General features: G+C 33.1%; 1 protein-coding gene across 1 annotated transcript in view; it reads right to left on the reverse strand.

Moving 5' to 3' along the window:
- LOC142340836 (ribosome-releasing factor 2, mitochondrial-like) overlaps window positions 1-11,193 on the reverse strand; it is a 93,983-nt gene extending 82,790 nt beyond the window's left edge. Inside the window, exons 1-3 of the mRNA XM_075391577.1 lie at window positions 11,056-11,193; window positions 10,349-10,757; window positions 9,057-10,003 (exon numbers count right to left, since the gene is read on the reverse strand). Of these exons, the coding sequence (XP_075247692.1) occupies window positions 9,057-10,003; window positions 10,349-10,736 (1,335 nt within the window). The 5' untranslated portion in view covers window positions 10,737-10,757; window positions 11,056-11,193. The remainder of the gene's footprint in view (window positions 1-9,056; window positions 10,004-10,348; window positions 10,758-11,055) is intronic.
- Between the last annotated feature and the right edge of the window lie 7,286 nt (window positions 11,194-18,479).

An 18,479-nucleotide genomic window follows, 5' to 3' on the forward strand; every position in this document is an offset into this window, starting at 1 on the left:
AAAAATAAATAGCAAAATATAGATTTTTGGTTAAAGTCTTACGAAAAAAATTTTTTAATGAAAAAATAATTAAATTGAAAATTTTACATGAAAAAAACTTCAAAAATTGAAAAAATGTAATAATAGAAAAATAAAAAACAACAAAATTTACATTTTTGGATAAAAACCTTATGTAAAAAAACGACATTTCTGAAAAAAAAATTTTAGTAAAACAACATTTTTTAATAAAAAAAACAATTAAATTGAAAATTTTACATAAAAAAAAACTTCCAAAACTGAAAAATGGAAAAATAGAAAAAATAAAAAAAAACAAAATATACATTTTTGGTTCAAAACCTTATGTAAAAAGCGACATTTTTGAAAAAAAACATTTTAGTAAAATCACTTTTTAATGAAAAATATAAATAACTTGAAAATTTTAGAAAAATAAAGAAACAACAACATGTCTACTTTTGGTTAAAACCTTATGTAAAAGACAACATTTGAAAAAATTTTCTTCGGTAAAACAACAATTTTGAATAAAAAAACGAATTAAAAATTATACATGAAAAAAAAACTTCAAAAACTGAAAAATGTAAAATATAGAAAAATAAAAAACATCAAAATTTACATTTTTTTTGTTAAAAACCTTATAAAATTTACATTTTTCAAAAAAAATTTCCTTTAGTAAAAACAATTTTTAGTCAACACAATAAACTAATTGAAATGGTTTTCCACTTACAAAAATTGTAAATTTTATTATTAATGATATGTATGCATCTATATCTAAAAAATCTTTACCAAAAAATTCTTCTTTAGAAAAACCAGGTGTTCCCTTATCAAAGTTTCCATGATTATTGCATAGATTTCGTGGTAAAGAATTGTTGCTAAAGTCTGCTGCGAAATTATCACTGCAATTACTTTGCATCATCCAGTACCACAATGGATTCGTTTCTGGTCAACTGAATTCGTCAAATTTTTCCTCACTACGTGCCAAGCAAAGACTGTCAGTATCCATTTCAATCAACTCATATTTGTTTGGATTGCAGAAAGAGGATTAGAACATGTATTTAAGTTGCAACATTGTAATTTTGGCGTACAGGAGGATAAAGAACCCAAGAAATATTGGTTCTTTATGTTCAATACGTGTCTTGCTCATTCCTACCTCAAAAATCTGGTCTTTCAGCTCATTCAGGAACTTGAAAAACCTGTTGTTAAAAAACTTATCCGCATGAGAACCTTTCAAATATTTTGTGGTCGTATGTTGACTACGGTCCATTGTCTGATAACCAGATCATTTCCATCCCAACGATTTCCAATGAACTTCAGTCTCTGCAACGACTATAACCCACATTTTTGAAAAAAAAAACGATATTTCCAAAGCAAGCATTTGTCGAGAAAATATTTAAATTCAAAATTGAACTTTTGATAAAAATTGTTTTCGAAAATGCATTTTTAAAACTCAATTAAATATTAGTATCAAAGTATTAATTCAAAAGCATACATGAGCTTCAGCTTTTCTGAGTATAGAAACACAATATTTCAAATTAATCAGTCAACCAGTCATCACAAAAAAAAACTAGTATCAGATTTGAAATTATACAGGAAATACAAACAAAAATAATCAGCCAATGGAATATCTTCTCAGATTGCTAGTTTAGTTACCATATAACTCAGTATGTCGTCTCAATTTGCTCGATGGAGGGACACAATTTTTCTTCGTTCTCATCAACTTCTGACTTTCTACTTCCCTCTCTCTCAGGGTTATTGACAACAAGAGCCCTTCTCTTGACTGTCTTTTGTGTACAATACGCCGGTTGCTCACATTTGAGGGAAGTTTTTTCAGATATTGCTTCAGTTTTCATCAGGAAAAAAAATGATCCCGATTATCTGCACATTCGTCGACTACTTTACTGAGGATGGTTTTGACAGACTCGAGTGAAGTATTTTCAACCGTTGATGTCTCCTGTACTTCTTTCATGGTTTCTTGTTCAGTTTCTGTAGAAAAACACGAAAAGGGGACTGACTTGCCAAATTTTTTGTTGTCAAACTTGAGGCCAAGTGCGTTCTCTTCTTCTATACTTGCAATGATACTCTCTGTCAGTGACCCATTTTTCCCAATCGTCACAATCCCGATCAGGTTTCTGCTCCGGCAAATCGTCATACTCGTCAGAAACACACCAGAGGAATTTAAGTTCCCTCTCTTCCTCAAAAAATCCTCGTTGATTTTCATGTATTGCTTTATAGGACAACTCATAATCACAGAATTGCGCACGGACTGATCTGCTTAGTTCCATGGTGTCCGAGACTTGTAAAGTTGTGTTTTCATTGTGGTTTTTGTAAAAGTCTACGGTTGTCTGTTTGTATGGTACAGAGACTTCAGGCAAATTCTCGATAGCAACAATGAAGACCAGAAGCTGCCTCGGAATTGAGAATGGAGGATCAGCTACCCATCCGAAGCACGTTTTTCTCTCTTTTATAATTGCTACATCATCATTGAAGTCGGGGAAGAAAAAAATGGACCTTGAGACTTTCGTTCAATTTCACAGATTTGATATTCATCATTCCAGCCTTTGTTTGGTTCAAGACGGTTGAAATCCTAAATGAACTAAATTAAAGCAAAATTGCCTCTATAACCATAATCGCTAAATCTTTCTCTCTGAAGCATTCCTATGCTATTTGCCAATGAGTACCATGATTATAATAGCTATTTATTCGCTTTTTTTTGGTTTGTTCTCATATTTTATAACAGAACAGACTTACTTGGAATGCGAAATAGGAAGATGTCCTGTAGATGAAGAATCTTCGCTGAAGAGTTTATAGTTGTCAACTTAGGCTGGTAAAAAAAGCGCTTCAAATTGTCTCAAGGAAAGAACAAAAGCTAGTTATAGTTAAGTTGTTGAAGAGAAGGAAAAGAAGTAAAATGAGTTGTACTTTTGTTTGTACACTATGATAAAGATGACATCATTATGACGCAATAGTGACGTTATTATTACTGTACTATGAGTAAGACCTCAATCACGTGAGTTGTGCATGCTTAGATAAAGTATGAATCATCATATCGTAAGTAGTATGGTATAGACTTTGTTCACATGAGTTCAATGACCACATAGAATATCTAGGTTTCTGTAATTCGGTAATTGTTCCAATCCTAACACGTAATTGATCTTAATTTTGTTCTAAAGAGGACAGTGGCCCCCATGCAATTATGAAATCATCTATTTGTCCGTAATTGCGAAGATAGTAGGACGTAATTTTTATGGTACTATGATTTAATTGATACATTTTATGACTTATTTCTAACGATAGTGAAAAGTTCGATGAAGTTGTACTCAAAAAACCACTATCGATCACCTGAGAAGATTCGCCTTTACAAAAGAAGATGTCAAAATTGATGTTTGAAAGATCACTAAACAAACGGATTGTCAGATAGAAATTAAATAAATACAGATGATGATGTTATGTTAATTTGTCTAATTTTTGATATATTTTCGATAAATATTTGAAAACATTTTGTTATTCTTTACAAAATTTGGTCGTTTTTCTACAATACTAAAAAAACGTGTAAAAATTGAGTATTTTTGACAATATTTAGCTACTTTGTGGTAATTATAAGTGGCAGCAAGTGGACAGTTTTTAATAGAATTGGGTTTCTTGTTAGAAAATATGTTTTTTGTGGCAAAAAGGAAGTATTTTTTGGTAAGAAATGGCTATTTTTTTTTGATTGGGTAGTTTCTGGTAAAGTTTTGGAAAAATTTCGTCAGATTTGGGTATTTTCTGCAAGAATTGGGTAATTTTCGGCAATAATTGGGTAATCTTTAGTAATAATTGGGTATTTCTGGTAATAATTGGGTATTTTTGGTAAGAATTGGGTGTTTTTTCACCAAGAATTGTGTGTTTTCTGCCAAGAATTGGTATGTTTTTGGCAAGAATTGGGTGTTTATTTCAAGAATTGGGTATTTTTTAGCAAGAATTGTGTCTTTTTTTCAAGAAATAGTTATTTTTAGCATGAATTGGGTATTTGTGGCAAGAATTGGACATTTTTGGCAATAATTGGGTATTTTTGGCAATAATTGGGTATTTTTTGGCAATAATTGTGTATTTTTTGCCAGGAATTGGAAATTTTTTGGTAAGAATTTCTTTTTTCAAAAATTGGGTATTTTTTAGCGAGGATGGGGTTTTTTTGGCAAGAATTGGGTATTTTAAGCAAGAATGTGATATTTTTCGTGTGAACAGCTTGGGTATCATGCTCTGAGGTACGTCTTTTATGGGAAGAGGTAAATTACCTTACTAATTTAATATTAAGGGATTATCTGACTAATCGCCCTCGTGTGAACAGCGTGGGTATCACGCTGTGAGGTACGTCTTCGGGATATGAGGGAAAATGGGCTATACGTAATCTTTATAGATAGGTACATCTTTTATCCCCCTGTCTTGCTAATCCCCTTCGTGTGAACAGCTGGGGTGTCATGCTGTGGGGTACGTTATTGGAAATTTGCATTATTAAAGTGTAAAATGGTAGGGGGTCAATGACCTTACTGATTTGTTGTTAAGGCACTATCTTGCTAATCCCCCTCGTGTGAACAGCTTGGGTGTCATGCTGTGAGGTACACCTTTGAAAATTTACATTATTAAAGTGTAATGTGGGAATGGGTAAATGACCTTACTAATTTAATATTAAGGGATTATCTTGCTAATCTCCCTCGCGTGAACAGCTTGGGTATCATGCTGTGAGGTACGTCTCTGGAAATTTACATTAGTAAACTGTAATATGGTAGGGGGTCAATGTCCTTACTAATTTGTTAAGGCACTGTCTTGCTAATCCCCTTCGTGTGAACAGCTTGGGTATCATGCTGTGAGGTACACTTTTGAAAATCACGTAAACCGTACGTAAGTGTAAATGAGTCACCCTATCTAATTTAATATTAAAACTTTACCTAACTAATCCCCTTTGAGAGAACAGCTTGGGTGTCATGCTGTGAGGTACGTCTTTGGAAATTTACCTTAGTAAACTGTAATATGGTAGGGGCTCATTGTCCTTACTAATTTGTTAAGGCACTGTCTTGCTAATCCCCTTCGTGTGAACAGCTTGGGTTTCATGCTGTGAGGTACGTTTTTGGAAATTTACGTTATTAAAGTGTAATTTGGTAGGGGTCGATGACATTATTAATTTGTTGTAAAGGCACTATCTTGCTAATCCTCTTCGTGTGAACAGCTTGGGAGTCATGCTGTGAGGTACATCTTTGGAATTTTACGTTATTAAAGTGTAATTTGGTAGTTGGTCGATGAGCTTATTAATTTGTTGTTAAGGCACTATCTTGCTAATCCCCTTCGTGTGAACAGCTTGCGTGTCATGCTGTGAGGTACGTCTTTGGAAATTTACGTTATTAAAGTGTAAATTGATAGGGGGTCGATGAGCTTATTAATTTGTTCTTTAGGTAATATCTTGCTAATGCCCTTCGTGTGAACAGCTTGGGTGTCATGCTGTGAGGTACGTCTTTGGAAATGTATGTTATTAAAATGTAATTTGGTAGGGTATCGATGACCTTATTAATTTGTTGTGAAGTCATTTTCTTGCTAATCCCTTTAGTGTGAACAGCTTGGGTGTCATGCTGTGAGGTACACTTTTGAAAACTTACGTTATTAAAATGTAATTTGGTAGGGGGTCGATGACCTTATTAATTTGTTGTTAAGGCACTATCTTGCTAATCCCCTTCGTGTGAACAGCTTGGGTGTCATGCTGTGAGGTACACTTTTGAAAATTTACATTATTAAAGTGCAATATGGTAGGGGGTCAATGACCTTACTGATTTGTTGTTAAGACACTGTCTCGCTAATCCCTTTAGTCTGAACAGCTTGGGTGTCATGCTGTGAGGTACGTCTTTGAAAATTTACATTATTAAAGTGCAATTTGGGAATGAGTAAATGACCTAATTTAATATTAAGGGATTAACTTGCTAATCCCCCTCGTGTGAACAGCTTGGGTATCATGCTGTGAGGTACTTCCTTGGAATTTGAGCGAAAATGGGCTATACCTAATCTTAATACATAGGTACTTCCTTTTACCCCCCCCCCCCACTCTTGCTCACGTTATACTACTATGGAAATTTGATTTTCAACAAGATTTAGGAAACAAAGACATCTGTGTTAAAAAAATCTAAACAATGCTGCAATCAGTCTACGCGCTGAACATGCAAACAAAAGAAACGATTGAACATGATCTTGATTAACGCAGAAATTATGCGATAAAATCAAAGAATGCCACAATAGAATGCTTTTAGAATGACATAAAAGTCAAATTCCTCAACAACCAGTTTGAGGAAACACACTTGCAAATTAAGGACAGTCATCAAATTAAGGGCAGTCATAAAAAAAACTAAAATTATTTCATTTTTTGTCATTTTGTCAACAAGTTTTTTATAAGTTAATTTTATATCAAATATCCTATAATCGTACAATTCTCATCAAAATCTCAATCAAACAAAACAAAATCTTTCACAGAAATTCTGTTCGCAGAAGAATTAAATAGAAGCAAACGCTTGAAATTAGTCTTCTGTATTTTCTTTTAAAAAATGTTACTTTTGTATTTCAAAATCTCCTGCTGTTGAACTCTATACGTTACTAACTCCATCAATTTTGGGGGCAATGGAAGAAGATAAGCTTCAAAGATAAGTTAACGTCACCATACAAAGATATAAGAGTTGAAAAAGATTTTTGTTCTGAAAAATTAATTGAGTTGTAAAATTTCTTTTGACTGTTCATCTTGTAACAAATATCCTATATTTAGTTAGTACAACCAATTTTAGGTCAAATTAAACCCCTGACTGCCTGTCTGTCTGGAGGCATGCTCAGCCTCAATATTTGCGGAAAATTAGAGAAGCTGAAATTTTGACCATCACTTGTCTTTATTATTCGGAGAGAAAGCATCTATGACATTTATGGTTTTTCCTTAATTGGAACTGCAAATCAGTTGGAAGATAACTGCAGAAAACATTATTATGTGCCAATAAAATTCAGTAAAAGCGACGCATAGTAAATTTAATGAAGTATTTTTCGTGCTTTAAATGATTACGTATACTGTTGTTCCGGTTTCAAACATCCAGTGTGGGACTTTCTGTGAACTGAAAGTTGAAACCTCACTCAGTGAAGGACTGTTTAAAGGTTCAGCTCAAATTTGCGCAAAACTCTACTTTTCTGAATAACTTGAAATTTAGCTGTTTTTTCAAAGTTCTCAATCTAAAGGTAACTCCAAAACCACTCCCATTGACTAACGGAAAACATTTAACATCATTTCAATAATGCCCTTTCTTCAAATATTTACAAATCTATAGCAAAGTTGTTTTTAAATGCAACTCAGATAATCAGAAATTCACCCAAGCCGCCAGTGTTCTAATAGCTTACATCTTTCAACAAGCCCTGAGAGCTCTAAAAACTTTTAAATTTGCCTATTCCAAATCTTTCATTGCAATTTCCAGAATTTTCAGTTTAAAGTCGATTCTTGAATTACCTAAGTATCATGGCTTTCAGACTTAGCGTCATTGTAGAGAAAAGATTTTCAAAAATTTAAAACTTTGATTTTTGACAAATGATTTATACTTAGGTTCGTTCTCAGCAGAATCAAAAAGCCTAATAAAAACCATTATGCAAAACTACCAAAGTGAACAATCCTGCGATAAATTTTGCAAATTTTTAGAGTCAAAACTAGCTCCAAGATGATGTTTTTTCAACTATAGGTTACAAAAAGTGAAAATTTCATTGAAGAGAAAAAAATGACCTTTCATATGAATTTCCCCATTGTGGAAAAATGTTGGAACAAAAATATGAAAACCAAAATTATACCAACTGAAACAAACTTTACGCTCGAAACACAGCGCAAAGTTGATTGGAAATCAATCGTTTTCACCAGATCTCTGAAGAATTTCTGAAAAAATAAGTCTAAAATACGCATCGAAAAGCGCAGACAAAATTGACACTTAAGTTTGTTTAGGGAGGGCAACTGAGGAGAAAATTTAAACTTATTTTTTTTTCAAAATTTCCTTTCTTCAACGGTTTACAAATATATTCCAATTTTTTTTTAATAAATGGAACTTAGTTGATCAAAACTTCACCCGAGCAGTCTTTTAATATCTTACAACTTTCGACCAGCAGTGAGTGCTCTAAAAATTTTTAAATGCGCATAGTCCAAGTCTTTCATTGCAATTTCTAGAATTTTAACAAAGATTCTACAGCTTTTCATAAAATTCATCGCTTAACGCAGGTGAGGTACCTATTCGAAAAATTTGATAGTGATTTCGAATTAAAAACGAGAGCAGAAATAGATATATCTTTAAAAAACTGAACAACCAAAATACTTCCGATTTAGTCGTCTGATTTAAAATTTTGGTCAATTACTTCAAACTACGTTTACGTGATAATATTTCAAGCAAAGCTATGCTCGTAAAAATCCACGATGTGAATTGAATATTTAAAAACTTTGCGTAGTGTTTTCACATTAAAACTTTTGTTGTTCTTCAAGTTAAAACTTGAGAATAAAATAGCTTTACAATCACTTTTTATACATACTAGATTGATCTCATCGGCAGAATTTTTAAATCCTTGTAAAACGCAGAGAAAAATTTTGAATACAAATTCTACATAATTGTGGTTATTTTACGGAGCTTAAGATTAAGTCAGTATCGTAGTTGCTACCGAGTCTGTCTACGCATAGAAACAAACCTTTTTATTTTTCGACAATAAATTATGTGCCTCAGACTCAGAGATTGCGACGATCATAGGAAAAACCACTCAAATGTTCAAAGCATGCAAAAACCAAGAACCTTATGATTTAGCCGTCCCATTTAAAATTTTGGTCAATTACTTCAAATTACATTTACGTGACAATAATTCAAGCAATTTATTTAACTGATGAAGAATTGATAAATAACAAGCGAGACATCATTTTTAATTATGCGACAGACCAAATCTTTGGCTAAATATGATTTTCGCGAACATTTCCGCAAGTGCTTATGATATACTGCAGAAGGTACGCTGCCAAATACGATTAAGGTCGCATTCTGTCGGCGTGAGTAAGAACTAACCGTCGAGTTTTCACCGACTCTGCAAATTGTATCCCCGTTCCTTGTATGCCTCATTCCTGCCAAAACTCCAATTCTACCATTGCTAATTTCTTTCACTGGTTTAATCGAATCCCCAGACGGTTCATACAAACGACCTTGAACCCTTTCACTAGTATTAGAGCCCACAATTTGCAGCACATCATTTGGCTTCAGACACCCACTGTACACACGAATGTATGTTAACGATTTGCTTCGAAATTGAGGATTGGAGAATATTTTGAACACCAACGCTTGTAGCTTTTGTTGTTCAGTCTCATTCTTTGTATGCTGTTCTGGACAAGGTAAAAAATTGCAAACAGCATTCAGACAGGAGCTGATACCTAAACTTCTAAGAGCGCTCAAACACAGTGCAGGGTATGCCTTATTTGATACACACGCTTTACTGATTGAGCTTTCGATTACCTCACTTGGAATTTTGATTGGGTCATAATTATCCGATAGAAGATACTCAGCTACTGTATCATCGAAATCGGCTAAAGAGTTCAACAAGCTATCTCGCCCATCCATAACAAAACTGCTAGTTAATTCAGATTCGCTCAGTTCAGTCTCAATAACATCATACTTTCCCGATTTAAAACTCAGCCAATGATTTCTCAAGTTCACAAAATTAGTGAATCCAGCCACGAAATCATTATTCCGAACTACAGTCATTGATGGGTTCATCGGGACATGACATAACAACGGAACACCCGTCAGTTTTTCCGTCAAACTTTTCAGACATCTTTCAAAATTTGAATTTGGTTTGTCAATTTTGTTGATTATGACAATTCGAGGTAGATTGTATTTGTCGGCGATTCGCCACACAGCTGATGTCTGGGCCTGGACTCCTGCTGAGGCATCCAAGAGAATCACTACTCCGTCTAGAACTCTTAGGGCTCTTTCCACTTCTATTGTGAAGTCAACGTGTCCTGAACAAATGTCACATCTATCAGCATAAAATACCGATCGTGCCAGTAGTAAAGGAGGTTACATAGAAGCTGAAACGCATGCGCAACTTTGTGTTGAAAAATATTGCGTCACTGAAAGGGCGTTGAAAAATTTAATCAAAGCGCAAAGACTGTTCAAGATCAAGATCTGTAACCATTGTACAACTTCAGAAACCACACTTTTTCATTTTTTCAAAAAAAAATTACTTTGCCAAGAGGGTCATCAAAAATTAACACTTCATATCTTTGTTGAAGGCGTACTAGTGCTTAGGAATAAAACACATCTTAACGAATTATGAGTGAGAAAACATTCCTTACCTCACGTACCAGGCGTATCTATCAAGTTAATCAGATGCCCTTTGCCTTTAAACATCCCCTCATTCGGGGTCCACTTGAAATTAACAGCCGCAGAATTGATCGTGATTCCTCTCTCCCTTTCCATTTCCAAGAAATCAGTCACAGTATTTCCTTTGTCCACGTCTCCAGCGTGTTTAATAACGCCAGCTTCGTACAACACACGTTCTGTTAGTGTAGTTTTTCCACCGTCGACATGTGCGAGAATTCCAACATTGCGTATGCGATCAATTTCAATGCCGGGTTTGGAGGTTAGACGTCTTTTCGAAATAAGCGGGAACAAAGTAATCCAATTAAGTTGCTTGACGAATATCGATCTCGTTCTAGTGCCACAGATGTGCGTCACTGCTACGCGAGACATTGAGTGCTATCAATTTTTCATCTGAAACAATCACTACCACCACATTTCGTTTTCAAAAAAATGGACCAACAACCCAAAAAAAGTCTGATCAGAAAGCTTTTAATGAAAATTGATGCTAGAATGCCTTAAAAAACAAGTAGAACTGGTAAGTTATTGATTGGTTGTAAGAATTATAGGGGACCAGAAAATAATTATTCTGATCAAGTTTTTCAAGTACTAGATGCCTCATATACCTGCGTTTCCAGCTTCAATGCACGAACTCGTTTAGAGAATTAAATTACTGTTTAGAGACAGTTAAAATTACCTCAAATCGACAAACCTTTAAAATAAAGTTGAATTGAAGTTATGTGCCGAATTGGAGTCTTCGCAATAATGGTTGCGTACTGTAATGATGCGTCGATAATTAAAAACTCGAATGAAGCTGAGCATAGCACAGAATAAACAGTCGTTTTCCCCCTGAAGACAGGTAATGAATGTTTAAAACAACAAGGCGGCTCGTTAATGTGCGTTTGCACATTATGTTCCGACCCGAGCTCATCTACATTTTTGACTTAATTATCAACCAAGTGAAGATATAACAAAAATAGATGTTTGAATTTAAAAAAAAATGCTACAAAACCTAACTACAAATTGAATTACATAATGCCATTTCTCATTACAGCGCTCACGAGATCTACCAATAAAAAGACTACGAGAGAATACAGCAAACAACAAAATATGCAAAAACAAAATTTTCACGGCAGAAACCAAATATATAATTTTAAAAGCACCTAGTAACAACGTCAAAATGCAATCAAATAAAACCTTAACTCCAGAAATTTAGTTTTCGCTAACTATACAGCAGATATATGTTTTTCATAATGAGATTAGGTAAAAAGTTGACATAGAGAAAAACAAAATGAGGTTAAAGTCAAAAATCAATCAACATTTCTTAAACCAAATAATTTCAAAAGTCTAAAAAAATCTTTAGCTTTAACAAAATTCTTGATAAAATTACTAAAAAGTCAATATGAAACTAATGGGACCTGTCTCCCCCTGTCTTTGCTGAGACTAAACCATAGGAATAAACTAAATACGCAGAAAATCTCAAAAAAACGAACAATTTACACAAAGACGCAGAAAATCTCAAAAAATTAAGAACAATAACATAAATTATTGAAGCCATTAAAATCATTAGCTATTATCTGAATTTTATTTCAGTTTACATTTATACTCATTCAGCTAAAATTATACTGAAAGAGAAAAGAAGTTAGTTCATTTGGGCCACATTTGAAAATCATTGGGATCTGTTTTTACCTGAATAAGCTAAAAGAAGAGAAAAAAAGAAACACAAATACACCACTCACAATATTTTTTTATGAAAACGCATAATGTCCACCAAACAAAACATCAGTTACGACATAATATTAGTAGACAAGTTGTTTTTTGAAATTCAAGAAATTGGAGTGGACTTCTCAATGACGAGAATAAGTTGACGAAAAGAGAAAACTCTTTGAAGATGTATAATATCATAATTTTTAAGACTATTGGCTTTGAACCGACTGCTTCGGGTAACATCACTCATTACAGGTTTATGGGCAGCAATACAGGCAACATTACAGGTTTATGAGACCAATCAGAATTTCACGGCTACCTAAAAATAAAAAAAGCAAAAACAGCAAACTCACAAAAATTAAGCGAGAAAAGTTTCAAAGCCATTAGAGAATGAACTTTTCAGTATAAATTCTTCTATTTTCAATTAATTTTTTAACAGCAAGGTGGTTGTTTCTATTGTTACAAAATGACTTGAAAAACAACAAATATAAACAAAGATATTAAAACCACGAAGTTTTTGAGAAAAGCCCTAGTATCAAAGACATTAAATTCAATTAATTTCATCGGAGTTAATTAAATACACTAAATTCTGCCTCGATGAAATAGCAATCATAGGTTTCATTCATGTGACATCAATAACTCATCACAAGAAGTCGTATGGCAAAGAAAAATACATCAAAACCACGAAACTTTTGAGAAAACCCATAGTATCAAAGTCATAAAATTCTACAGCTTTCAACGGAAGGCACTTAATACGCTAAATTATGCCTAGATGATGTGACGACCAGGATGTTTGTCATTCAAAATTTATCAATAAGACAATACAACAAGTCATTGACTATGAAAACAACAACAAAAACAGGCAAAAACCAAAAATTCGGTAGAAAATTGAGAGAAGAAAATGTCGAAGCTATTTAAACCATAGGCTTTTTTCTCTGAAAATTTTTTCAACGATCCATTGAACGTCTTCACTAAGCCAATGGGAGCTATCAATATTAGGATAATGTAATACGATTTCAAAAGGAACCAAAATTACTAAAAAAACCAAAAATTATAAAATTTATGAAAACTCGTGCACCGAAGTCAAAAAAACCAATAGTTAGAAGACAAAACCGCGAACTAGATAAATTGTTGTTGATGTAGAAAAAAAGCGTTTCTGTCATTACCGAGACTGACTTACAATCCACGAAAATAAGCTTAAGATTGATTTATGTTCAAAAAAAAATCCAAAAAAAATTTTTAAAGTCTTAACAGCCATTAAACTCAAGGAATTTCATAGGAATTCAATGGATACGCTCAGCTATGCCACGATGTTAAAACAAGGATGTTTATCATGCCTAGGTAATCAAAAAGACATCACAATATGTCTTATGACTATGAAAAAAATACAACAAATACAGGCAAAAACCAAAATTTCTATAGAAAAATGGGAGAAGAAAGTGTTGAAGCCATTTAAACCATATTTTTCTCTCAGAAAGTTTTATCTATGATCCTTTGGACGTCTTCACTAAAGGAAGATGTAGCCATCAATATTAGGATGACGTGATAAGATTTCAAAATGAACCAATAAAACGAAATGTCCAAAAAATTTTTTAAAAAATTTGAAATCTTTGAAATTTGAAAAATTTGATAAAGCCGCCGATGAGATTAACTTATGTTGCAGTGGTATGAAGTAGTTCAATCCTGTTTTCAATGAGACGAACTTACAGTTCACAAAAATAAGTTTATGAATTTCTAATTTAAAAAAAATTTCGAAAATTTATTTTCAAAGTCTTAACAGCCATTAGCTGTCCACTCACAGCAGTAGATAGGTTCAATTAATGCTCATTAGCAAATCTATTACACCTTTAGTCAATAAGTTTATGCCATAGGATTATAAAACTTTAGTAAAACCTGAAAAAATAAATCAAAATTTCATTTGAAATTACGAAATTTGAGATACGAATTCAAAAAAAAACATGAGCGATCCCTTTGAATCAAATTTTTTGTTCATTGGGCTTCATTTGATCGTAAAAGAGGTTTGTCATTAACGGAACTTCGATATTAAAAGTGTCTAGTAGTCTCTAGGTGACTTGAAAAAAAATTGCAAAATTTTCTAAAAAAAGCTCCCAAACCTAATTCGAATTTTTTATATATATTAAACTTCCCTCTAAGACTAGAACTAGTCTTTATTATCTCCTTTCGTCTATTAAAAACCTAAAATTGATTTACTTTTTGGCGTAAATCTAGTTTTGAACTAAACTTTTTCGTTGAAAAAAACGTTAGTTCGAACGAAAATTACGGTAAAAGTGAACAAAAGTGAACCAAATATCCAGTGTTCACATGAAATTTTAAACCTCGATAACTCCTCAAAAAAAAAGGAAATTCAAAAAAAATTGTTTTTATTTCGAATTCTACGCTGGACGAGCTTTTTAATGATACCATGCACATTTCTCTACGATGAATATATCGGTCGGCCAAAATTCACGGAACAAAAAAAACCCATTTGAGTATATAGTTCCTCCCCCCCACAAGTGGGGTCGGAACAAGAAGCACAAACCACTTTTCGGAGATGATTGTTCAAGTTTTTCAATGAGTTCGCATTGGCTTCATAAGTTTTAAAAACTCATTTTCCAACAGTAAGTAGGACAAAAAGAGGCTGAAAGTTCGAACTGGCCGCATCTGACTAAACTCAAGGATGCAAAAAAGAGTAAAGTCTGAACATTTTGGCAATTTCTAAATTAAGAACAATTCTTTTATCCACAAACTTCTAAAACCGCTATGGAAACAAACTTTTTGAACACTGATATCACACTGCAGAAAAAACTATTCGTTCAAACAGAACATCGTTACCTATAGTATTATTCAATCTACTTATTAAGATAGAGGGGGACTACCCACAAACTACATATCTTTATTACGGTTGTACAAGCTAGACGCTTTCTTTTCTATTCGCACACCTTATCAAAATACTGTTTTTTAAGCTGACTCAATTATTGCTTCATTTTTTTGCATCTTTCGTGATAGATTTTATTACATTGCGTTATTGTTAACATTCCTGAAAAGAAGTACAATGACTCTACCTAATTACGATCATTTATGAGTCAGTCGATGACTGACCAAAAAATGGCCACTTTTACAGCTTGATTGCGAAACTTGCGAGAAAAATTTCAAAATAACTTTAAAATTTTCAAAAAAAAATACATGAAAACAAACTTGCTGAACTGGAAAATAATGTTATTAATCAGGAACATTAAATATCGAAAGACTGCATAACATCTACATAACTGCGAACCTAATGCGGCATTAGAAAGTCTGGTTCGCCAATTTTTTGCCCACCTAAACTTTCAGACAAATCAACAATTCCAAAGCCTGCCATAATGTAAGAAAACAAAACAATTGGAACTCAAAACCCGCGGTGATTGTCAAATTTATGTATTTTGCAATAAAACAAAGAAATGTACGTTACACGGTGGCATGCAAATTATCGACATCCTATAAATAAAAGACCACTTATATTTATAGAGCTCTTATTATAGAAATAATTTGGAATATGCTAGCGTGTTGGGCTTACTCAATACAACTTAACGACAACTAAACGAATCAACGGACTTCAACACAGTTAATCGGATGACATTCCACTACAGCAAAGGGTACAAAATGTTCAACTTGAGGGTTTTCGATCCTTGCTCGAGGGTCTATGAGATTCACCTTGAATGGAAAACTCGTAAATACTTTGCAAGATTTTTGTTCAAAACCAGTTGAAAAATCTTTTCAAACCGAAATGCGACTCAAATGAATCAAGCTGGAAAAAGTAGTGTAGATGAACGTATGCGAAACTGGTAATCTTCATGCCGTCAAAAAATTCGACTTTATCTTTTACTGAATGACCTAAGCGAAGTAAATATTTTCAACATGATAGGATTTCATTTTATATATCAATGAAGAACTGAGATGCTATCACGATGATTTAGAAGCTCTAATATGTTTGTTGGAAAAGAACCTTAAATTGTTTGTTTAAAAGAAACTTTGTTCAAAGATTCAATACAGTATTGCAAATTAATAGGCTACCAGAAAATAATTGAAAAGCGAAGCAAAAGGAGAGGCCCTGCCATTTATATATCACACACACATATATTTATAAAATGAAAAGGAAACATTTGCGTCAGAAATAGACCTTGGACGTCTAACTGTACAGATAAAAGAGAGCGAAACATTGGCCCATACTAATTGTATATATAGACAACCTCAAAGTTACCTTGAGAACTCGACCTTTTCGTCTTCCTTTCAAACAAGAAACTAAGCAGTTTAGACGTGTTTAGATCATAAGCTAAGCTCAAAACAACTTACCAACAATACAATTAAAGTAGCATTTCGGATCACTATATGTAATGTGAATTTGTGGCTAGTTATAACAGTACTATTTTTTGGAGTAATGTTTCTCATCGAATAAATCACCTACTAAATGGCGTTTCTTTTGACACGTAAATTGCTTTTCGATGTTTTGTTATAAAGGGTCTGAGCGGTTAGAAATGAACTTCGGAGCAGGGCCGACAGCTTAATAAATTCTCTTGAAGAAGAATTCAATCTAAAACAGAATTTTTCTGGTTACTGTTTTATAGCTTGACCAATCTGGTTGTGTCTTTCAGCTTAATACTTTTCAAGACCCGGGGCCGTATTTACAATTGAGTAAAAATAGAACAAAAACATCAGGATTAGCTCAAGATAAAGAACAATTCCAGCGCTTGACAAACAAATAAAGCGAGCATAGAAAAGTGTACAATGTAAATTTAAATACCGGTTAGCACGATCATAAACTCCTGTTATGAGTAAATCAAATACACAAATAACTCCGTGGTTTTAATAACAAATACTTGAGAAAGTATTCAGCATATCAAAAAAAATGATTATAAATTTTCTCATCTCAATAAGGCAGTAGAGACAAGTCTATATATGACGTTGAAAGTATAGTACTAAATAAAAGATCAGAGTAAAAGGAATAATATATCCATTAAGATATAGAACACACTTTAGGATTATAGCAAAAAAAGAGCTTTTAAAAAATGGATTAACGAGCTTTATATGGAAACAAAAATTAAACTGCTATACGATGCTGAGTAACCAGTGAAATTCGAAAGTATGCAAAATTAGCATGATGCAGAAATAAGTGGAAAACCCTTCATCAAAGACTACTTTTTAAACAAAATGCAAGAGGATGAGACAAAACAAAACTCACCGAAAGTCAGGAAACTTAACAATTTTTTTTCAGCACAATAGGAAAGCAGATACAAACCGAAAAAGAAAACAATCAGGTAAGCTCAAAGGACGGACATGCTATAGTTCGCTTCTTCTTTAGCACCAAAAACAGAGTTTCATTTAATATCAAAACGATGAAAAATTTTTTAAAAAAATTTGCTCAAGCTTCCTCGACAATAAAATTTTTCATTGAATTATATATATTTTGTGACCAAGAAATAGAGGAAAGTATGAGAGTATAATTCTTTCTGCCAAAAAGCAATATAGAATAACCTGCCATAAAATAGAAGGCTATCAACGTAAAAATTGATAACATTAAGAGCAATAACAAGGAACTGGAACCATTAAGTGCAAAAAAATCTTTGATAGTAATTTACTCGACAACTCTTTTGAATTATGTTTACAGTAACCACTTAAGCTAGACGTGTTTATCACAAAAAATTCAAACTTCAAAAATCACTATTATAAAAAAAGCTTTGTATAAAAATGCTATTGGTGCAAAAAATATTGACTAATAGAGGCAATCTGCAATATACAGGTATTTTCCACAATAATGAAGCCAGGAGAAAAATTTGAGAAAAAAATCAACTTGGCTCAACCATTATTCTGATATTGAGTAAAAGAACAAATTCTCTAGCATTCAGAGCGCATTTAATCATAAGTTCCCAAAGAATTATTTGCCAGAACCAACAAAACACTATATCCAACGGGAGCCGAAATAGAGCATTAAATAGCTTAATTAGTTATGGCATACCACCCAACTTTAAAAAGCCGCAAATAAGTCAAAATTGAGCAGCAACAGATAAGTCAGAAGTCATGATAGCTCTTATGATAGTAATGTAAAGCTGCAGGCAACGCCCTTATAGCCTTGGGACCAACACAGCATAGACGAAACGTTTAAAGTCTACTAAGAACAGAACCTAAAAAATGAATGAATTAGTCAACGCTATACATCTTCCAACGTTTCTGATTCACGAGTTTGCTCCCTTATCGTCTTATTATAAGGCTACTGGCAATGCCTTTTAGCCTTGAGTCTAACTCAAGCAGCAACATAAATTTGAAAAGCTCTTAAGAATTGGATGAACATTGCCTTAGGATGATAAAAACAAGAAAACGCAAACACAGTTACCATTATTTAGGATAGTCTTAATGTCAACGTAACAAACCACCAAAAAACAGGCCTTCACAATGGAA

The sequence above is a fragment of the Convolutriloba macropyga genome, chromosome 6 (assembly GCF_964194025.1).
Source record: "Convolutriloba macropyga chromosome 6, txConMacr16.3, whole genome shotgun sequence".
Taxonomy (NCBI): Eukaryota; Metazoa; Xenacoelomorpha; order Acoela; family Convolutidae; genus Convolutriloba; species Convolutriloba macropyga.